This window comes from Tenrec ecaudatus, chromosome 1, assembly GCF_050624435.1.
Source record: "Tenrec ecaudatus isolate mTenEca1 chromosome 1, mTenEca1.hap1, whole genome shotgun sequence".
Classification (NCBI taxonomy): domain Eukaryota; kingdom Metazoa; phylum Chordata; class Mammalia; order Afrosoricida; family Tenrecidae; genus Tenrec; species Tenrec ecaudatus.
This window is the reverse complement of record NC_134530.1, coordinates 172,015,653-172,039,418: the sequence shown is the minus strand read 5'-3', so window position 1 is coordinate 172,039,418 and position 23,766 is coordinate 172,015,653. Positions and strand designations below refer to the sequence as shown.

The window sequence follows — 23,766 nt, the reverse complement described above, 5'->3', positions numbered from 1 at the left end:
GTAATGCTCCGCCAGCTCCTGACCAGGCATCCGAGACTTTCCGGCTCCCTCGGGACCAAGTGGCTGGATGCATGTCTGCGGGCCTAGCCTGCGCACCCTTGTTAACAGACACCAATGAGAAACACAGGCCACCAGCGGAAGCAGCTTTTATTGATGGGTTAGTTCCACAAACAAATGGAAATAAACTTCGAATTAAGCCCAATCCCTACAGATTCTGACCTTTCTCCACCTGGGAAGGCGCTCTAAACTGTCTTTTGGTTTCCAAGGCCCACGTCGTTCCGTCCTCCGTGCAGCTTTATTTCGAAGTCCAGCAGCAGTAAGGTCTTAGTTCTTTGCAGGTGTCCCCTACCACCACCAGCAGTGCTGCGACAGCTAGGGATGGGGGCAGGGGGCGGGCAGTGGGCAAGGGGGCTGAGTAAGAAACGGGACCCACAGGAAACAGAAGACCTCGCCTATCAAAGGCCCCCCTGTCCTGGCTCCGTGACTTGATCCTTCACTGGCTGCACTTCTCTTTATGCTGAATCACGCCCTTCTGAATCAGATCCGGGATTTCCACAGCCAGCCATGGACCCAGCTGCAACACAAGGGGAATCTTGTGATTACCTCCACCGGTCAACGCATCTTGCCCACCAGAGGTTCCTTTTGGGGAGGGGTTCTCAAAGGACGGGACTGGAGGACTTGCAACTACTTCTTTTGGGTACCTCTCAGGGCTCTCCCATCCCACCTTCTTATAAATAAAATGCACCAAACTTACCCCCAGAGCCATGAGGTGAGCTAGTCCAAACTTGGGTACGTTCCTGGCCCACAAAGGCTTAAAGTGATCAGTCAGGCATATTTTGCCGCCTCTATGAGAGGAAGACAAGAAAGGTGTTGGTTTGTGAGGTTTACCGTAAAGCCCAGCAATCTCTTAGGGGCACAGGAAGACTTCTAGTGATCAGAACTGAGAACAAAGTCAGCTAAGTACTTCACCCGCGCTTAGCATAGGAAGGCCTGGAGCCTCTCTAGGCCACTCGTCTCTGGAGAATCTACCGCCTCCCAGAGTTCCTCCCTAAAGTCTTCTTCGACCCTTCCCATCTCCTATTCAATTATACCTGTACATCTTTGCAGTCTTTCCATCCAGTTCAGGAATTGCAATTTCTGGAGCAGTAGTCGGATATGTGATAGGAATCTGGAGGAATTATAAAGTTTTAATGGAACAGGGAATGAGGGGAGAAAGAAACTCATCAGACACATGTTTCTTGGTGGAACTGAAATGTTCAGCAAGCTTTGCAAGCGGCATGCACACGCTAGAACTATGGACAGGGAGATAACTGAACCTCTGCTGGCTTCACACAGCAGCTTGCCCCTCCCACTTAATGAGTTTTCTTTGGTCTCAGTGAGGTGACTTGTTAACAATCAGCAATTCTTCTACCAGCCTCCATTTTCCATTCCTTCATACTCACGTCAAACTCGATGTCAAATTCATATTTCAGAAGGTCATGGATGTACCAGCATTTCCCAAACCACCTGTTGACAAAAATCAAACCCAGTCCCCTTGTGTCCATCCATTCTCCCCACTGGGTCTGGGTACCTCATTGTGGGGTGGAGATTGGGAAGCTCTGGAGTTGGGAAGATGGACACAGGTAAGATGAGAGACAGCCTGGCAGTGGGATTTGGGGAACCACATTACCAAGTCAGGTAAGACTCCCCCCCCAAACTGGGATCCCTCCCCAGAGTATTCTGCCTGCCTGCCTACCTCGTTCCTTCTCGGTTGGACTCCAGGCGGAACCAATCATTGTCCGCATTCTTGTTGTTCTCCACATACTGAAAGCAGAGAAGGAGACATTTGAAGGGGTTAAGGCCAAGGACAGTCTCCCCAAAAATAAAAAACAATTACTTTCTTGGCATGTTTATCACCTTTTCTTGCATAAGCAAAGTTGAAGACAACACACTGACAAATTAGGGTTCACCCAGAGCACAGACTGCGTGGGTTGCTCTTGTGGAGGTCCAGTTTGATTTTGACTCGGGGCAGTCCTACAGGGCAGAGTAGAACTGCCCCAGGGGCTGTTCCGGAGGCTACCATAGCTTTCTCCTGTGGGTTCAAATCACTGAACTTGTGGTTATGAGCTGAATGCATAACCACTGTGCCACCCAGCCAGCCACTCACTCTGCACCCACAAAAGGCTGATGACATCATCTAGGATCTCCCCAAGCCTCTGACAGTGCCTGCCCTCAGTCCACAACTTACGTTACGGTAGATTCTTTTCCTGGAAGCCCTAGTTCCCACTAACACCCACACGCTAATGACTCAAAAATCCTTAGCACAGGGTACCTCCAAGTACCTCCAACGCAACATTTACACCTGGAACTCACAGTTGTCTCTCAGACATGTCTCTTTCCCTGTGTTCCCATTCACTTAGTCTCCAAAGCCAGCAAGCTGAGTGTCATTCTTGACGCTTTATCTTCGCTTACTCCTCCTGTCCTTCACAATGTCCTGAGTATTCTTCGGCTCGCTCTCTCCTCCCCACAACAGCCTAGTTCGGGTCATCTTTTTTAACTCGGATGAATGACAGCCTTTACACTTGTCTCCTACCTTCAACCCTTATCCTCCTTAATTCTATTTGCTTTTCTACTACCACTGTGATGGCTCTAAACCCCAATCTGACCGTGAAGTCCTTTGACGGTATGCCAATGACTGCACTCTGCTTCCTATAGTGTGTGTGAGCAACTCTGAACTACTTGATCCTTCACAAATGTCACACCATTTCAATCTTCCATGCCTTTACCACGCTGTCACTTCTTCCCCGAATGGCCTCCGGCCCTCATGTTTCATAGGCAAACTCTTAGACGGAGACTTCCAGGTAAGGTAAGTTTGTCTGTTAAATGAGAGCAGAGGTCAGTCAGGGAAGAAGGGATGTGTATGAGGGGATAAGTAAGTTCAGAGTTGCTTCCATGCTTTCAAAGTAGCCTAACCATGTCTCTCTTTTTTCCTGTAAACTACCCCAATGACCGCCTCCGGAGACCGTGCCACACTAGGCTTCGTATGTCTTCCCCAGATACCAGGTGCAGAATGCTTTTTAAGTGAATTAGTGCATGCAGGAGGCGAGCTGTTAGTCTTGCAGAAGACAAACATCACTGCAAGGAAGACAAGCTTTCTTCCAACAAAAAAGGATTCAAAAAGCTGACGCTCGTTCCTGTTCTGCAGTTTTCTCAGCAAAGAACATTTCCTTGGATTTCCAGTCCTATCGGGTCTCGCTCAGGACCCGGGAAGGTGCGAACGGACGGGAAGGGGACAGTGCACACCGGGGTCTTCGGGGGCCCGCCCAACCCGCCGCGCGCGCCAAGCCCGGTGCCGCAGGGACACGTCGCCGCCCGGGGAGGCGTCTCGAAAGGAGCAGCGGCTCGCGGCCAGAAACCCACTCTGCTCCGGAACCCAGTGTCCGCGGGCGCCTCCCCACCGCCCTTCGCTCGTCCCGCAGCCCCGCGGAGGGCCGGTCCCCGCGGACGGGAGACGCCCCCGAGCCGGAAGCGCCTTCACCCGGAACCGATTCCGGGACGCTCCGCGCGCCACCAGCAACCCTTTGAGGACGCGCTCTGCCGCGGGGCACGACTAACCCGGATGAGGGACTGATACTCCTCTTTGAGGCGCTGCACCCACAACTCACGGTCTCGGGGCCCGGCGCCCGTCTTCAGCACGGGGATCTCGGACACCACGCGCCGGGTGGCCTCGTCCGCCATCTTGGAGCGGCGCGGCCGGAAGTGGGGTCGCGCGGTCACCCGGCCGCGACGCCGCCCTCGCCGTGGGGAGGGGCCGGGGCACTGTGCCCACACTTCCTTGCGAACGACTTTTACTCTTGTTACCGCGAAGACCGTGTGCTTCCCGCTCGCGGGGGCGCCCGGGAGGGGCGAGCGGAAACGGCTTCCTCGCGCGCAGTGCGGCACACGTGACTAGCGAACAGCGCACCGCGCTCCGCGAGGGACTTCCGCCCTGCTCTCAGACGTGCTCTCGGGAAAAGTGTGGACGGCTCGCGGCTTTCCGCTGCCAGGCGTCTTCCCGAGCTTCCGTGCCGTCCGGCTAAGCTTTAAAACCCCTCCCTGCGTGCATTCGGTTCCGACTCATAGTTACCCCACAGGGCGGAGAAGAACTGCCCCCTCGAATTCCCAAGGCTGTAAACCGGTGTGAACACTCACGGCCACATCGTTCTTCCCGGAAATGCGCCGGCGGAAGCCACCGCACTGTCATTGTGTGAATGTTCCCGGACCAGCGTCCCTCCGTCGACCCAGGCGCACGGCCCCGTCGAGCAAGGTGACGCCCCAGGCCGCGGACCTTCCCGACGGGGACGGCCCCGTCTCCCCGCGCTCAGGGCAGCTGCTGGAGCCAGACTGCTCCCTCGTACAGCACCAAAGTCAAGTGCATCACAGAAAATCACAAGATCAGGATTTAGATTTTGATATCTCAGTAATGCAAGGGTGGTTCACAATATATTACATTAAAGCAAACAACAACAATGTTGGTTCCCGATCTAACACAAACTACTGCCTGTACCTTCTCGCAACATTGTTTCTTGCCTTCTATAAGCTAAATTCGCTCCAACCAGTGGCAGTACTTCTCTTTGACAGCACAGTAGTTTGTGTCAGAGTGGGAAATCGAAGACACTGCCTTTCACGACCGCAGGAAAGCTGCGAATACGGCCTGGCCAGCCGTGGGAGTTTTGGCTCCCCACCGCCTTAGATTCCTGGGGAAGCGATTTCTCGCTTCTTCAAACCATTTACGTCTTTTCACTGCCATCTACTGGTCGTTGAATAGATCGACTCCTCCCTTGTGCTCTGCTCCTTACAGCGCTGCTAGCTGTAGTTCCCCCCCCCCCCCCTTGGGACTCCTCCTTTTGCTATCTTGGAGCACATTAAGGTTCTGTGTATCAAGGTTTCAGCGTCCTCAGGTTGGGGTGAGCATAAGCATTCATGTGTTGACGTAGTGCACCTCCTATTTTTTTCTGTAGGTACATGTTATTTAGTAAGGGGAAATGTGAATGAATAACTGGCATGCATTTACTAAGAAGAGTTTAACATTTCACTTAAATAAATTGAATTCTCAACATGGTAAATTACAATCTAAGGTCCTCACCCCATAACAGTGTTTCTTAAATTAGTAAAAACTTTTCACTACTTTCCAATTAGAGGCCTATCTAATCAGCGAAATGAATTAGGTTCAATAAAGAATGAAACCATGTAAGAAATAAATAAGCCTGCATTTCCCCTCAATGGAAGGAACACTGTTGAAAGACTTATGTTAAAATAGATATATAAGCTAAATATACTACAAGTAATTTAAGATTTCAGTAATCACTTTTAAGAAAATTGAGTTTCCACCCACTCATTTTTCTTAGGTTGTGTAGGAAGAATTCCTTTTTAGATTATCCTCTTTCCTCTAAGGTAATTGTATTTAAGAATAAGAAATTAGTTGTTTGTCTTGTATGGTATTATAACTTCAGTTTGCGTGTTTGGGTGTGTGTTCAAGCTGACCTAACAAACGAGTGTTTTGTGATATTCTGAATGCTTGCCTTTACTCTAGAATATTGTGTCTCAGTTTTGTATCAAATTAACTCAAAACCAAAACCAAACTACTGCCATCAAATGCTAATAACCTTTTGGTCGGAGGCCCTGTAGGACAGAATAGACCTGCTCCTACAGGTTTCTGAGACTAAATCCTCACAGGAGCATATGCTCTATTCTCAAGGCAGCTAGTGGTTTTAGCTCTGACATTGAATGCTCAACCTACTGTGCCACCGGGGGAGGACTGCCATTGAGTGTGGAAAACCAGCATAGAGGGAAATATGACGAGGACTGTATTCCCTAACTTATAACAGGGAAACTAGAAAGCTAGTATTCCACGGCAGGAAAGCCGTGGTTAAGTTAAAGTTCAAGTACATTATTCTCTTGAAATATCATTCCCACAGATTTTCCCTAACAGCTATTGCCTTAAAGTGAGCACATGTTGATTTTATCTCCCTACAGAAGCAGACATCCTCTTGCTGTCTCAGCCCCCCTCATACCTTTCCCCAATGCAGGCATTAGGTTTCCTCATCTGTGAGCTCAGGGTCCTTACTGTAGATTCCACTCACCTTGTGACATGTAACTACTGAATATACAAGTCTTATGGCTACCTACAAAATTTCCCAAGATAGTAAAGATTCTCCCACTTGTACATGGACCACCAAGAGGGGCTGAGGTGAGCATGCTACAGTAAAACGTGTCTGACTCCCTTATTGCACTGGCTCTCCTGTCTTTCCTATCCTCTATGACTTTACTATAAGCATTACATACTGTAACTATACAATTGCACCTACTGACCCTTCCGTTGTTAGAGGCTGACTTCCTCTAACAGTTGAGTCAATGCTGACTCATAGTGACCCCATAGGGCAGGACAGAAGCCCCCCATTGTGAGGTCCAGCCTCACAACTGAAAGTGTCCTGAGGAGCGGCTGTGCAATTGAGGGAAAGTAAGCAGACAGGCAAACCAAGCAGGGTGCTCACCTTTCCAGAAGTCAGGAACAAGACAAAGAGTTAATGTATGCAGGCCCTGCCAATCACACACAGGGCTGTGTCTTAACCTTAGACGTCCCTGAGCTCATTGGGGGAGTAAGACCAGTATTGGGGGCAGGCAGAGGGGAGTTGACCATCCTTCCAGCAAGGAGCACAGTAGGACTTGTTTGGTCTTAGAGATGAGTAGCTTTCTGTGGGAAACAGGAAATTAGGAAGAGAGTGTATAAAGACAAATTCTCGATGTCTGTGCTCACGATTCAAGAAGCCCGGGAGGCCAGGATTCTGGTGGAGGGAGGCCTTCACATTTGTGAGTTTGAGAAGAGTCCCAGTGACATTCTCCTAATTAAAAATCATCCCCACAATATCCCCCCATAATAGTGCTGCCTTAATGTTACTTCTTACAGATACATGGCTCATGTACTACTGGGCCGGCAGCTCTTAGCTATAGGAGCAGATATGTTACCATTATTCTCCCCGTTCAGGGGACTTCTACCTGCCCCCAGCATTGGTGTTACTAATGTCACACCCCCAGTGAGCTCAGGGACATATAGGTTAGGACCCTGTCTGTACCTAGGGGGGCTTGCATGTCCCGAGACTATGTAAGTGGATGAAAGAATACATTCTCCATACAGACCTGATGAAAGAACACATTCTCTCTCTCTCCAGACGCAGCTTCATGGAGGAGGTTAGCACCCAAAACTTTTTGTATGTCTTTTTTATTATTCCCTTCAATTACAAAACTTTCTTAGGTTCCATCTGATTATGGGCTGGCCCCCACAGCTTTTAGCTGCTTAGAGTGCAGTCACGTACTTGTAAGAGGCATCTTTAAAGTAGCACTATTATGGGTGGGGGTGGGGGTCTGGGAACAGTACGGGAAGAGAGTGTGTGCAAATGAATTCTTTATTCTCATATTTTAAGAAGAGTATGCCCCGGGACCAATGAGAGTACCAATACCAGGAGGGGAAGGGGAAGGTGAGAAAGGGGTAATCAATCACAATGATCTACATATAATCCCCTCCCAGGGGGACGGACAACAGAAAAGTGGGAGAAGGGAAACATCAGTCAGTGTAAGACATGAAAAAATAATAATTTATAAATTATTAAGGGTTCATGAGGGAGGGAGGGGAAGGGAGGGAAAATGAGCTGATACCAAGAGCTCAAGTAGAAAATATTATTAAAATGATGATGGCAACAAATGTCCAAATGTGCTTGACACAATGGATGGATGTATAGATTGTGATAAGAGCTGTATGAACCCCCAATAAAATGATTTTTTAAAAAAGTCTAGCAGGCTGGGTTTCTGGGGTGGAGGGAGGCCTTCAGCCTGGTGAGTTAGAGATGAGTCCCAATCACATCCTCATAATAATGTTCCTCCCACCTCCATCATAGTGATGCCTTAAAGTTACCTCTTATAAGCACATCACGGCTGATTTAACTATAGAAGGAGACATGTGCTATTGCTCTCTAGGCTCTGAAGACAGCCTTTCCCCCTTACCTTCCTCATCACTGGTGTTAGATTATTCTTTCAATGAACTCGGGGAATTTAGTGTTAGGGTTCAGCCTACTTTGTTATATATGTGGTTACCGTAATTAAGGGGTCTTCCACTCCCTGAGAGTATATAAGCTGTTGTTGAAAATATAATCTCTCATAGGAAAAAAAAAAACAATCTCTCTCTTTGTGGACCTGACTCCTGAAGTCATGGCCGAGGTGAACCCTTGCATGCGTAATCTTGTCTGATGTCTCTTTAATTTACCTTTCAATTACACAACCACCCCCTTTGACCCATTTGGTTGTGGGGACTGGCACCCCACTTTGGGGATATTGTGGGGATGGTTTGTATTATGGAGAACGTGACTGGGAGTCATCTTTTTAAAAAAAATCATTTTATTGGGGCTCATACAATTCTTATCACAATCCATACATACATCAATTGAGTAAAGCACACTTATATATTCATTGTCCTCATCATTCTCAAAATTCGCCTTCCACTTGGGTTCCTAGAATAAGCTCATTTTCCTTTTTCCTCTCCCCCTCCCTCCCCATTCCCCACTCGCTCATGAACCCTTAATAATTTATAAATTATTATTTTATCTTATCTTACATTACCTGGCATCTCCCTTCACCCGCTTTCCTGTTGTCCATCCCCCAGAGAAGAGGTTATATGTAGATCCCCCTTTTTACACCCCCTTCTCTCCTGGTAAGCCCACTCTCACCCTTGGTCCTGAGGGGTTCATCTGTCCTAGATTCCCTGTGTTTCCAAATCCCATCTGTACTGCTGTGCATCCTCTGGTCTAAACAGGTTTGCAAGGTAGAATTGGGATCATGATAGTTGGAGGGGAGGAAGCGTTTAAGAACTAGAGGAAGGTTGTGAATTTCATTATTGCTACACTGAACCCTGAGTGACTCATCTCCTCCACACTACCCCTCTGCAAGGGATGTCCAGTTGTCTACAGATGGGCATTGGGTCCCCGTCATGCACTCCCCTCATTCACAATGATATGATTTTCCCCCTGCCTTTGTTGCTTGAAACCTGGTCCCCTTGGCCCTTCATGATCACACATGTTGGTGTACTGCTTCCATGTGGGCTTTGTTGCTTCTGGGCTAGATGGCTGCTTGTTTACTTTCAAGCCTTTAAGTCCCCAGATGCTATATCTCTCAATAGCTGGGCACCATCAGCCTTCTTCACCACACTTACTTATGCACACATTCGTCTTCAGCATTTATGTGGGGAAGGTGATCACACAATGATGGTATTTGTTATTTGGTGTCTGCTACCTGATCCCTTCAACACCTCGTGTTCACTTAGGCTTGTGTGCTTCTTCTCTGTGGGCTTTGTTGCTTCCGAGCTAGATGGCCGCTTGTTTGCCTTCAAGCTTTTAAGACCCCAGACGCTATATCTTTTTGATAGCCGGGTACCATCAGCCTTCTTCACCACGTTTGCTTATGCACACACCTGTCTTCAGTGATCATGTCGGGAAGGTGGGTATCATGAAATGACCGTTTAGCTGAGCAAGGTGCTATTGTATCGAGGGAGTGTGCACGAGGAGGCCCAATGTCCACCTGCTACCCTACTACTGAACCTATAAATATATGCACTTAGGTCTATTTCCCCCATAATCATAAATATATTTACACATGTACATGTCTGTATGTATGTAGGCTTCTATGTGTGCCCTTTGCCTCCTACTCCTTTCCTCTATTTCCTTATGCTTTCCTCCTGTCCCACTACCATGTTCAGCCTTCATTCTGGTTTCAGTAATTCCTCTCAGTTACCTTGTCCTTGGTCTCTCCCTACCAGTCCTCCTCCCAACCCCTCCCTCCACTGGTTTTGAACCACTCGTTGTTCCCTTGTCCCTGGGTTGGCCAACACATCCTCCCTTCCCCTACCTCCCATGCTCTCATGTCCCTCTGAGACCGTTGGTCCCATTATTTTCTTCTCACATTGTCTGTCCAGCCTATCTTATCTAGGTGGACCTACAGATATAGTAATATGTGCATAAAATGCAGATGGCTTTGACAGCACCAAAGTGGCACATAAGAACATGGCGTCAACAGCAGCTGCACCGAGACGCTAACAAACAAAATAGCCACTGACATACAAAATTTAAAAGAAGAGAAAAAAAGAAAAATACAAAACAAAAAGAAAAAAACCCAACAAAACTTGTTAGTAGTTTGAGGTCTGTTTGTTGACCTTTAGGAGTGTTTCCTGGACGAGTCTGATGGGGTGCCATGTCCTAGCCCCAAAGGACATCCTTTATACTCCCTCGGGACCTCCTTGCTCTGCTTCCCTCACCGCTCCATTGCACACCCCCAGTGTATTTTTGCCTCAGTGTGTTGGGGTCTGCTCAGTCGCACATCCCCTACTGTGTCTCGGGTGCTGTCCTGTGTAGGGCCATGGGTCAGTGCAGGATGTCGCATTTCACTGTGGGGTCGGCTATATGATCCTCTCTGTACAATGGGCCTTTGGAGCCGGGCTGTCGTCCTCTGAGCGTGGTGGGCCCAGGTGTGCTCCGCTCTGTTCTTCCTCCTTCCTTTGCTTCAGCTTCCTTCTGGGTGTGGTGTGGTAGGTCAGTTCCTTTCCCACACCAGACGATCTATTTTTATTTTCTGTGGTACTTCCTTCGAGTGTAGGGGTCGGGCTAATTCTGGTTGCGGCTGGCGTATGGTCCAGTCTCTTTGTGTATTCCTCCACACTTTACGTTGCCCTCCTGGTTTGGCGTGTCATGGTGGGGTCCGTGGGAGTCATCTCTAACTTACAAATGTGAAGGCCTTTCTCCACCAGAGATGAGTGTAGAAAATTTGGCCACATACATTCTCTACCTGGTCCTCAGTTTCCTACATTTCCATGTTTATGTTTTTAATTCAAAAGGGCAACATGAATGACATGACTTCTCTCTAAACTTCAGGAGCCTCATGAATGTCAATACAGAAATAATGTCCGTAAGTAATTCAGTCAGACTAGAACCTAAGCTATGCAAGACCCTTTGAACCCAGTCTGGCTGGGTCAGGCTCCCCCAGCCCATCCACCAATTGTTTAATCACACTTGAGTGGATGTTTTGACCCATCCTTAAATGTGGTGTGGCTCTCCTCCTTTAGCTGTTTGATCTTTAATAAGGGGTTTCCCTTAAATCCCTGCAAGTAGTGTCTCATTAAAGCTCATTTAAGTAAGGTCACTTATATGGATAAAAGGTTACTTAAAAATGTATAATGTTGGATGGACAACAGAAAAATGGGTGAAGGGAGACATTGGACAGTACAAAATATGATGAAATAATAATTTATAAATTATCAAGGATTCATGAGGGAGGGGGGAATGGGAATGGAGGGGGTAAAATCAGGAGCTGATGCCAGGGGCTTAAGTGGAGAGCAAATGTGTTGAGCATGATGAGGGCAATGAATGTACAAATGTGCTTTACACAAATGATGTATGTATGCTTTACACAAATGATTGTGATAAGAGTTATATGAGTCCCCAATAAAATTATTTAAAACAAACCAATTTATAATGTTCCAGTCACATTTTAGTATTAATTTATGTTGCAAGTCCATGGTTTTGATCTTAAGTACATAAAACTGTCTGTAATAGCTCTTTATCTTTTGCATAAAATATCCAGTTTTAATCGAGTCCTAAAGCCCCGCTGGTGATCTGCAGCAATGATAGAAACGATTGTTAGTCTCAGAAACGCAACTTTTGTCTTTCTCACGAATCTGCAAGGTCCTTTTGAGGTTTTGGCTGACTTCAGCAACTGTCTTCCCACCCCATGTCATACTGTCAGTTGCTTCTTCCCAGGGCCACACTAGCTGCCAAGGAATCTGCTTGAACTTTCTTTTTCCTGCTAAAATACAAAGCAAATAACCCCTCCAAGGGAAATTAACAACCTAGGATCTCAAATGCCATTGTTATTGTTCTACCAGATTTTCTCCAGATCAGCTTTATCTGTAGGAGCACAAAGGTGTTTATCCACCCTATTTTTGTTAGACGCTTTTGATGGACAGAAAAAAATTGGAGTTGAAAAGAGTAAAGGAAGTTTGTCAAGTACAGAATTGCCTTCCATCTCCCTGCTCTTTTTTAACACTTGAGATTTTAAGATGCCCAGAGCAATCTTAGGCAATTTGCTTGATTTTAAATAGGCCAGACTATTTGCAATGTTATTATGCAAATGCAGGAGCCCTGCTCTCAGAGAAGCAAACAAAATTCTACAAAAATCTGACACCAGATGGCACTGTTTAGCTTGCATAATACGTGCAGGAGAATTCCAAAGGCTGAAAGTTTTCTCAGTAAGCTTGTTTAGCCCTTTTTGAACTAACTCATAGAATAGATCTCTTCCCCGTGAGTTTGTAAGAGTGACTCCAGGCTTAATTCAGCCATATTGCCCTTCAGGCCCTGGGTGCTGTAGGATATTTCAACTTTCCCATGCCTTTTTATGGTTACCTTCTCCTATTCCATCAATGTTAGAATCAGGGGTAATTTGTGGCCATGCCGTAGGCCATTGCTTAAGGCTGGTGAGAGTCACGCCAGCCCTTGAATTGAGAAGTTCTGAAACTTCTTTCATTTCTAATTCCACGTGGGGCGCGCTCCTCAATAAGAGCAGTCCAAAATACCCCAGATCTATGGACAGGTCAGATTCCTTACGCATTCTCTCCCCAGTGGTTTAAGTTTTACCGAGGAATGTAAGGAAGTAAAAATAATTGGCCTAAGCAATCCTCTTTTTTATAACCCAGGGGATTCCTGTTTTAATTACAGCTTTTAGCTCTCTTCCATAACTTTGACCAATAGTTCCAGTAACAATCTGAACACCTTGAGTGTTTAGGTTGGATTTTTCTAATAAAAGCCCTATTGTTTCTTTCCGTGGTGGTCCCCAAATATTGGTCCTATTAACTGCAGGAGGTCCTTGTGGTACAAACTGAACATTTTCTCGGCTTGTTAAATCTATCTTTGAGCTCCCTCTGGTGGCCGGACTGTGATAGGTCTGATTGAGGTTTAAGGCATTGTGCGCTGGGTTGGGCTGGAGCTGGGCTCCGCGTAGTTGGATGGGGCTCATAGCACATCCCAGTCCCTGTTTGCTGGCTGCGTAGCATTCACTCATGGAACTCCATTGCTGCATTTTGAGCGGCATTGATTCCCTTTTTTGCGGCAGGGGCAGAGTCCGAGTTCCCTTGAACCTGGCCCCAGCCCTGGGCCGCTTTTTGCCACGCCACCAGGCTGGATAGGCATTGCCAGCACTCTCTTTGAACACGTCCGACCTTTCTGCAATTAAAACATTTCCCCCATAGGCATGGTATAATTGGCCATCCCAGTGGCTAAAAGGTCAGCTTTGTGTGCCTCAGACCCAGCTCCTCTACAAATCTTAGGATAGTCTAAAAGCGTGCCTTGCAGGTCTGTCTAAATAAAATAGGCTGGATGAACAATCTGGAGGAGAAAACAACGGGACCGACAGTTCCGGGAGGACATGGGAGAGGGGGAGGAGGGGGCAAAGGTAGTGGTGTTAACAAACCCAGGGACAAGAGAACAACAAGTGATCCAAATCGGTGGTGAGGAGGGTGTAGGAAGCCTGGTAGGCCGTGATCAAGGGTAATGTAACCAAGAGGAATTACTGAAACCTAAATGAAGGCTGAGCGTAATAGTGGGACAAGAGGAAAATCCAAGGAAATAGAGGAAAGTGCTAGGAGGCAGAGGGCATTTATAGAGGTCTAAATAAAGGCATGTACATATGCAAATATATTTATATATGAGGATGGGGAAATAGATCTATGTGCATATATTTATAGGCTTAGTATTAAGGTAGCATAAGTGTGGGGAGAAGAGGGTCCCCAACAAATCATCACAGGTCCGGTAGGCACAATTGTATAGCGATAAGTAAAGATTATAGTAAAGTCATGGAGAGCATGAGAGGTAAAGGAGAGATTGGAATAATGGAGTCAGGCACAATTCATGGCAGCATGCTCACCTCAGCCCCGCTTGTTGGTCCTCATGGGGGGAGCCCAGCCACGAGAGAAGGAGAGAGTCGGAGCAAGAGCAGGAGAGCCCCCACTTTACTGCTAACCAAGGGTTATATCTCATTAGGGTGACGTGATTTCAGGTAACCACATGTCACAGGAAGGGGCAGTACAATAGGCATACACATTGTAGGAAGGGGGTGTATGATAGGCATAAGCATAACAGGAAGGGGATGTGCTAGGGGTGTGCCCATAGGAATGGGAGGGTCTAGGGGTGTACATGTGACATGATGGGTGGACCCTAGATTCATGATGGCAGCCTAACCTTGGTCATCCTTGGGCAGGTTTAACCTCTCTGGGGTCTCCTACAAGGAAACAGACAACTACTATCCTTATCAGAAGGGACTGGGCCCTACTTGTGGTTTAAATAGTGGTGTCTGCTTGGTCTAGATGGCTGATAGCTCTTAGGGAGAATGATCCCTGATCTACTCCTGATGACTTTCAAGTGTATAGTCATTCACAAGCTGCTAAGTTTGGCATATATTTGGGGGGAGACAACTTGGGAGAAATCCTTCTGTTTCCCACACAGAAGGACATTGGGCCTCCATTCAAGTACTCCCTCAATGCAAGAATACTTTCTTATTAAATTGGCATAAAATGCCAATTTAGGATAGTCTAAAAGCATGCCTTGCAGGTGTGTCTAAATAAGATAGGCTGGATGAACAATCTGGAGGGTACATAAGCAAATGTGGCAAAGAAAGCAGATGGTGCCTGGCTATCAAAAGATATAGCGTCTGGGTCTTAAAGGCTTGAAGGTAAACAAACAGCCATCTAGCTCAGAAGCAACAAAGCCCACATGGAAGAAGCACACCAGCCTGTGCGATCACAAGGTGTCGAAGGGATCAGGCATCATCAGAACAAAAAATCTTATCATAGTGCATAAGGGAGGGAGTGCGGAGTGGAGACCCAAAGCCCATTTGTAGGCCACTGGACATCCCCTTACAGAAGAGTCTCAGGGAAGAGACAAACCAATCAGGGTGTGATGTAACAACAATGAAACATACAACTTTCCTCTAGTTCCTAAATGCTCCCCCCTCCCCCATTATCATACTTCCAATTCTACCTTACAAATCTGGCTAAACCAGAGAATGTACACTGGTACAGATATGAACTGGAAACACAGGTAATCCAGGGTGGGTGATCCTTTCAGGATCAGTGGTATGAGTGGCGATATTGGGAGGGTAGAAGGAGGGTGGGTTGGAAAGGGGGAACTGATTACAAGGATCTACATGTGACCTCCCTCGGGGATGGACAACAGAAAAGTGGGTGAAGGGAGACGTCGGACAGGGAAAGATATGGCAAAACAATAATTTATAAATCATCAAGGGTTCATGAGGGAGGGGAAGCAGGGAGGGAGGGAAAAAATGAGGACCTGGTGCCAGGGGTTTAGGTGGAGAGCAAATGTTTTGAGCACGATGAGGGCAATGAATGCACAAATGTGCTTTACACAATTGATGTAGGTATGGATTGTGATAAGAGTTGTATGAGCCCCTAATAAAGTGATTAAAAAAAGCGTGCCTTGTTCTTTGTAGGAATGGACTTCAGTGTGACCATCATGGTTAGCATGATCATGAACTAGGATCTGTATACTGCTTCCTACAAAGGGGACACCAAATCTACACAGGGCTTATCATTATGTGTGGGAAACTCACACTGAGGGAAATATGACTAGGACTTATACCCTAACTTACAACAGAGGGAGTCTGGAGAGCTAGTATTCCACGTTTGGAAAGCTACCGCTGTAGAAAGTTAGAGATAAAGTCCAAGTACATGATCCTGCTTGAAATATTCCCACAGATCCTCCCCTAACAGCTCTGCTGTCTTAATGTTAGCACATGGTTCATTCTGTCTCCCTATAGAAGCAGACATTCTTTTTTTAAAAAAATCATTTTATAGGGGGCTCATACAACTCTTATCACACTCCATATATACATTCATTGTGTTGAGCACATTTGTACATTTGTTGCCCTCATCATTTTCAAAACATATGCTTTCTACTTGAGCCCTTGGTATCAGTTCCTCATTTTCCCCCTCCCTCCTTGCTCCCCCATCCCTCATGAACCCTTGATAATTTATAATTTATTATTATTTTATCATATCTTACACTGCCTGACGTCTCTCTTCAACCACTTTACTGTTGTCCATCCCCCAGGGAGGGGGTTATATGTAGATCCTTGTAATCAGTTCCCTCTTTCCACCCCACCCTCCTTCTACCCTCCCGGTATCACCACTCTTACCACTGGTCCTGAAGGGATCATCTGTCCTGGATTCTCTGTGTTTCCAGTTCCTATCTGTACCAGTGCACTTCCTCTGATCTAGCCAGATTTATAAGGTAGAATTTGGATGATGATAGGGGGATGGGGATGGGGTGGGGAAGCATTTAAGAACTAGAGGAAAGTTACATGTTTCATCAATACTATACAGCACCCTGACCAGCTCACCTCCTCCCTGCAACCCCTCTGCAAAGGGATGTCCAGTTGATTACACTTGAGCCTTGGGTCCCCAATCTGCACTCCTCTTCATTCACAATGATATGAATTTTTATTCTTTGATGCCTGATACCTGATCCCTTCAACACCTTGTGACAGGTGTGCTTCTTCCATGTGGACTTTGTTGCTTCTGGGCTATATGGCCGCTTGTTTACCTTCAGTCCTTAAAGACCCCAGATGCTATATCTCTCGATAGCCGGGTACCATCAGCCTTCTTCACCACACTTGCTTATGCACACATTTGTCTTCAACATTCATATGGGGAAGGTGAGCACACAATGATATGATTTTTTGTTCTTTGATGGAAGCAGACATTCTTGTTATCTCCTCCCGCTGTGGCACCCATCCCTTCTCATGACTTCCCCCAATGCAGGTATTAGATTTCCTCACCTGTGAGCTCAGGGACTTTACTGTGTTTACCACCCACCTTGTGACGTATGTAATTACTGAATGTGCATGTCTTCTGTCGACCTACAAATATCCCAAGACAGTAAAGACTCTCTCTCCCTGTGTGGACCTGGCTACTGAGATCATGACCATCCTGGAGTTGAGCATGCTAACATAAAATGTGTCTGACTCCTTTATTTTTTTCTTCGCTCCTACCTATCTCTCCTATCTTCGATGACTTTACTGTGATCTTTATATTGTCACCTTACAGTTGCACCTGTGGACCACATGGTTGCTAGAGGCACTTTCACTCTAACAATTATGCTGGTGTATAGCAATGTAGTTGGCTGCTTCTCTCCTGATGGCATTATCTTTTCCCAGGCCCACAGATAAACATCATTTATTTTTGAGACGCTTGTTCAGTAATCTGCAATTGCACTTCCATGGCATTAAAATTTCCACTTCCCAATAACTCATCTACCCCTATAGGCACATCCTGCTCTATGTTCCGGGTAGCCTGTGTCCCAGCTCCTTCTGACCATCAAACTCTGACTTGTAAGTAATCTGATGGAGAAGATCAAGCCTTCAAATGTTCCAGTCCTGGAGGATTAGACTATCAGTCTCAGCTAGAGAATCATGCTGATCACAAAAGGGGACGAGGCTTCATAATTTGCAACTGCTTGCTCGATGACTTTGAGCAGCTTAAAGGGGAAGGCACTCTAATGACATTACTGATATCCTTGTGGGCTGTGTGCATTAGGCTGTCTTTCAATTACACAAACAGGGAAAGCCAGCCTGGCTTCCAGGTGTCCTCTTTCTGTTATTCCCCTTTTATTCTCCAAAGTAAAGGGACTTTACAGCACTACTTAATCTCTCCAAATTTGGGCATTTGATGCACCAGGTTTTTTCAGTAAGTGGGTTAGAATAATACAGTAAGTTTTAGATTTACTTTCAATGTGCCCATTATCCTATTTAAATTTTTACTAATACCCAATCGGATTCTCACTTCAAAATAATCCCCCAAATTCACTTTACCTTCCAATGGGGTTGGATAACTCTTGTGTAGGGTACTGACCTCTGCTGAGAGGCTTTCCTATAGGTCCCTCTTCAAGGCGCCTCCTGTGAAGTCCAGCCTCACAACTGAGAGTGTCCTGAGGAGTGGCTGTGCAATCACGGGAAAGTAGACAAAGCACGCAGGCTGCTCACCTTTCCAGAAGTAGGACCAAGACAAAGAGTGATTATGTGGTACAGTTAATTCCTTGATATGTCTTTCCTGACCCTAGTCTAAACTCCCACCAAGTGACTGGATGTGGGACCATGTACATAGGCTATACAGAACCCTAACATTGGGATTGATCAGTTTTGTCACACTACTGGGTATAAAATGAGCCGCCTCACAAGCAGGAATGGAGATCATATTTCCATCCGGAGAGAAGAGCCAGGAGTGGGACATGTCCTTTGGACCCCGAGACCCCAGTGCTGTCGACAAGACAGAGCTGTGACCCCAGGAGTGGCAGAGGAGTGATGGTAGCAGCACTAAGAGAGGGAGGCACAGGGTTGGGCATCTCAGTCTCTGGAGGGATTAAAGCTTTGGGTAGGAGGCATATTTTCAGAATGGGGTACCTCTATGCACTAATTGAGGGAGCTAGGTTTACTAACTCATTGAGCTAGAGTTGAGTGCCTTTGGGTGGAGTCTAGTGTCCTTTAGGTGTTTATGAGCAGGACTAAAAGAGCTTTGTAACATTGCTGAGCAGGACAGAGACGAAGACTAAGTGGCAGAGAAGTGGATAACCAGGAAGGTGCGTGCCTGAGGGCAGAGTTGACAAGAGGTGTTCCTGCCCAAAGAACTGTATCTTGAACATCTCTGATTCTGAATTCTGTTAATAAATCCCTTAACTGTGGGTTCTAGGTTCAGTGAATTATTGAATCCAGAAGAGAAAAAGCCTGCCATGGTTGGATGGTGCCCAGACTGGTAAAGAATGCTGGAGGATGGAGCCATGTCTGACCTTGTCTCCTAGAAACAGGCTGATTCAGGGTTTGATTTTCCCTCACCCTTGTGAAGTTAGAGGGGGTCAGGTGACAAACATGCCATTTTCATAAATTATATGATTCATGGTTATTTTAAATTTAATGCTATAAGCAATCTGAAGTTCTGGCAGAGCTAACCTTATTTGTCTTTAAATTTCTGTTTTACATTCCTTTTATTTTCTGAGGCAGAATCTGAATCTTGATTTTCATGTTAAATGAGAGGGAAACACTTGATGGAAATTAACTAGAAAAGTATTTAAAAGCCAGATAAAGTCAATGAAAAAGAAACTCTAAACAATGTAAATGTTCTATTAAGGCCATTGTTTTGGTGATGTCAGATTTAAAGGAAATACATTTTTAATTAAGATAATAAATTATGCTAACGTTATGTGCTGGTTTGGTTACAAACAAATATTATTGACATGCAAATTTTAATTGAAAGATAATTTGGTTCTCTTGATTAACAACATGCTTTGTGGAATTCATAAAATTTTAAATAATTCTTTTTAGCTTTTTTCTCATTATAAAATAGAAAAAAATATTTTTGATGCTTTTTCTGAAAGTTTTTGAATTTTCACAAGTTTATCATAGGAACAGTACTTGGGCTATTTTACCAGATATCCTAAGGGTTAGGATCATGTGACTGACAGGAGGCTGTGGAGTCTCCAAGCCCTGTTGACCAGGGATAGGAAAGCCTGGCCCTCAGAGTGCATTAGAAAGTACATTAGTGCGAATATAAACAAAGCCAAAAACAACTCACTGCCTTCAAGTTGATTCAGACTCTGCCCCTCTGGGTTTCTGAGACTGTGACTCTTTATGGGAGCAGAAAACCTCCTCTTTTCCCCATGGATATGCTGATGGTTTTGAACTACTGACCTTGAGGTTAGTAGTCCAATGCTTAACCACTGTGTCAGTCAGGTTCCCTCAGTGCAGATATAGTGAGGTAGAATTTTGATATCTTATCATTTGTTTTCCTGTGACGGACCAGCCTCCACAACTGATTGGGCCTTAAGAGGCATTTGTGTAATTGAAGGGTCAATTAAAGAAACATCAGTTGAGAATGACAAGGGCAACAAATGTATAAGGGTGCTTTACTCAATTGATGTATGTATGGATTGTCATAACAGTTGTATGAGCCCCAATAAAATGATTTATTAAATTAAAAATAAATAAAAAAGAAACATCAGACAAGATACTCAAGGGCTCACCTCTTCCATGGAGACCAGAAGCGCAGAGGGAGAGTGATGTGTTCTCTTATATAACCTTGGGTTAGCAAGCTACATCACACACATATATAACAGGAAGGGATTGTATTACAGGCATACGCATAACAGGAAGGGGTTGTGTTAGGGACATCACACAACAGGAAGGTACATCTAGAACAAGATGAGCCAGTTCTAGAGTGAAGATGCAACTTAACCTTGCTTCTGAGATTGCTTGAACTGAAGAGTCTCTGAGCTCTTCTCCAGGGGAACAATCTATGATTCTTGTCAGAAGGGAGTGGGCTCTACTGATCACTTTTTGATGGCAGACAACCCTCAGGCAAATAGCCTTCAAGCCTTCAAGTGTACAGTAGCAACCACGTGCTTGCAAGCAGCACCTTAAAACTGACATTATTTGAGGCAGGGGCAATCGTAGGGAACGATTTTTAGTTAGGGGAATGTGAGTGGGCTACATCTCCAACCCACAAGTGTGAAGGCCTCCAGACTCCTTAAAATATGAGTGCAGAGAATTTGTCCTCACACGCTCTCTTCCCAGTTCTCTGTTTCCTACATCTTCCTTTTTGACCCAATTTTAATTTGTTCCAGTTTTTATTATTGTCTGTTTTCCTTTGGATTAAGGTTTCTCTGTGCTTTATTTTGGTACTGTTGGGGTTTGTGAGTGTGTATGATTTTCTTTATATGAAATCCAGGATAGGCAAGTCTGTAGAGACAGTTTCTTATGGCAGGGGAAGTTGGGAGAAGATAGGGAGCTAATTCCAAAGATTACAAACATGAAGAAAATGTTCTCAAATTGATTGCGGTAAACATTGCATTATTCTTTTCAAGGTGTGATTTACGTCAAAAAAACTTATAAATAAATGAAAGCTAAAAATATATCTTAAGGGTTAAAACTGTAGTTTTTTTCTATAGCCAAGTGGCTTGTTTTCTTAACCAAAGACATAAAAATTAGCAAGCACAGAACTTTTATTTTTTTTTAACCAGACAACAATAAAAGAACAACAGACTAAGGAAATAAGACTATTGAAATTTAGCAAATAAACCCTGTTAGGATTTTAACATATTTTGTAGTTTTTCAGACTAAAGGATTTATTTTGTTGAATCTTTGCTGTTGTAGTAGATCGAACAAAGTGAAAATTAACTGTTCAAACTATGATTTTTTTTTTTAATTTTAACAATTTATTGGGGCTCATACAATTCTTTTCACAGTTCATATATATACATACATCAATTGTATAAAGCACATCTGTACAGTCTTTGCCATAATCATTTTTTTCTCTTTTCTTCTTTTACATTTTATTAGGGACTCATACAACTCTTACCACAATCCATACATATACATACATCAATTGTATAAAGCACATCCATACATTCCCTGCCCCAATCATTCTCAAGGCATTTGCTCTCCACTTAAGCCCCTTGCATCAGGTCCTCTTTTTTTTCCCCTCCTCCCTCCCCATTTCCCCCTCCCTCATATGCCCTTGGTAATTTATACATCGTTTTGTCATATCTTGCCCTATCCGGAGTCTCCCTTCCCCCCTTCTCTGCTGTCCCTCTCCCAGGGAAGAGGACACATGTGGATCCTTGTAATCAGTTCCCCCTTTCCAACCCACTCACCCTCCACTCTCCCAGCATCGTCCCTCACACCCTTGGTCCTGAAGGTATCATCCACCCTGGATTCCCTGTACCTCCAACCCTCATATGCACCAGTGTACAGCCTCTGTCCTATCCAGCCCTGCAAGGTAGAATTCGGATCATGGTAGTTGGGGGGAGGAAGCATCCAGGATCCGGGGGAAAGCTGTGTTCTTCATCGATACTACCTCACACCCTAATTAACCCATCTCCTCTCCTAAACCCCTCTATGAGGGGATCTCCATTGGTCGACACTTGGGCCTTGGGTCTCCACTCTGCACTTCCCCCTTCATTTAATATGATATATATATATACATATATATACATACATATATACATATACACATATATACACATACATACACACACTTATATCTTTTTTTTTTTTGCATGATGCCTTATACCTGGTCCCTTGGGCACCTCGTGGCCGGTGTGCTTCTTCCATGTGGGCTTATTTGCTTCTGAGCTAGATGGCCGCTTGTTCACCTTCAAGCCTTTAAGACCCCAGACACTATCTCTTTTGATAGCCAGGCACCATCAGCTTTCTTCACCACATTTGCTTATGCACCCATTTGTCTTCAGCGATCCTATCATGGAGGTGTGCAGTCAATGATATGATTTTTTTGTTCTTTGATGCCTGGTAACTGATCCCTTTGGGACCACTCGCTCACTCAGGCTGGTGTGTTCTTCCATGTGGACTTTGTTGCTTCTGAGCTAGATGGCCGCTTGTTTATCTTCAAGCCTTTAAGACCCCAGTCACTATCTCTTTTGATAGCCGGGCACCATCAGCTTTCTTCACCACATTTACTTGTTCACACACTCAAACCATGATTTAAAGCAAATTTTGTTGTGCTAACAGTGAGAAACTCAATCCTTTATCATTTAACACTAAAGTTTAAATTTTTTTCATAAGTGAAACTATAAAATTGTAGTTTTTGTAAATGAATTAAAATTTTTATTATATAATCTCTTAATAAAGTGTACATGTTTAGTCTTTTTGGAATTTATAAAAATTATTTAAATAAATGCATAAATTATATAGAAAACTTTAACTTTTAAGATCAATTAACAACATTTTGGGGAGGGGGCTTTATTTTTATTAATTCCTAGGAATATTAAAACTATTAAATTTATATGAAAACCAAAACCAAACTCACTGCTATCGAGTTGATACCGACTCACAGCAACCCTATAGGGCAGAGTAGAACTACTCCTGTGAGTTTCTGAGCCCGTCTTTCTCCCTCAATTTATGTACGTACTTATTTATTATTAAGTCAATCAGGGTCTGTTCCTTGAAAAAAAAGTCATTTGTTTAATAGTATAATTTGGAGGTAGGAAGTTATGGTATTTTTTTGGAAGTTGTTTTTATAATCATTTTCGTTTACATGCTCCTTAGAATTCTTTAGGAAAAATAACTTTGAATAATTTGTCATTTTCAATGCGTTTTACAATATATATTAATTTAGGTTCTCAAACCCAACAAACCAAACTCACTGCCAACAAGGTATTCCTGCCTCATAGCAATACTCTATTGGTTCTATGAGGCTTTAAATCTTTACAGGAGCAGAGCCTCATTTTCCTTCCAAGGACTGACTGGGGAGTTCGAACTGCATACCTTAAGGTTTAGCAGTTCAACACTCACCAAGAGCACCACCAGAGATCTTTAAAGTATCCCAAAGTAGCCACTAAAAAACCCTAAAAGAAGCAATTTTCCTTGAAAGATAAAAGAAGAATTTAGACCACTCCATGGAAAAATTAGCTATGGCCTTCAGCTTAATAAAGAGCCCTGGTGACATGGTGATTACACATTGGGTTATAATCTGAAAGGTCAGCAGTTCAAAACCACCAGCCACTCCCTGGAAGAAAGATGTGGCTTCTTATTTGGTAAATAGCTGCGTCTTGAAAATTCATGGGGTGTGGGAAGCAGGATGGGGAAGATAATACATGTGGCCAAATTCCCTATCCTCCAGATTTTGAGTCTGGAAATCAA

General features: G+C 44.8%; 1 protein-coding gene across 2 annotated transcripts in view; it reads right to left on the bottom strand.

Moving 5' to 3' along the window:
* Window positions 1-129: 129 nt before the first annotated feature.
* The window catches only part of UFC1 (ubiquitin-fold modifier conjugating enzyme 1), a 68,956-nt gene continuing 45,319 nt past the window's right edge, over window positions 130-23,766 (bottom strand). Inside the window, exons 1-6 of one of the 2 annotated variants that reach the window (XM_075563810.1) lie at window positions 3,595-4,106; window positions 1,736-1,803; window positions 1,443-1,506; window positions 1,092-1,168; window positions 755-845; window positions 130-574 (exon numbers count right to left, since the gene is read on the bottom strand). In XM_075563810.1, coding sequence (XP_075419925.1) covers window positions 494-574; window positions 755-845; window positions 1,092-1,168; window positions 1,443-1,506; window positions 1,736-1,803; window positions 3,595-3,717 — 504 coding nt within the window. In that variant the 5' untranslated portion in view covers window positions 3,718-4,106 and the 3' untranslated portion in view covers window positions 130-493. Of the gene's footprint in view, window positions 575-754; window positions 846-1,091; window positions 1,169-1,442; window positions 1,507-1,735; window positions 1,804-3,594; window positions 4,107-23,766 lie in introns of those variants that run through there. The other variant, XM_075563820.1, reaches the window with a different exon arrangement.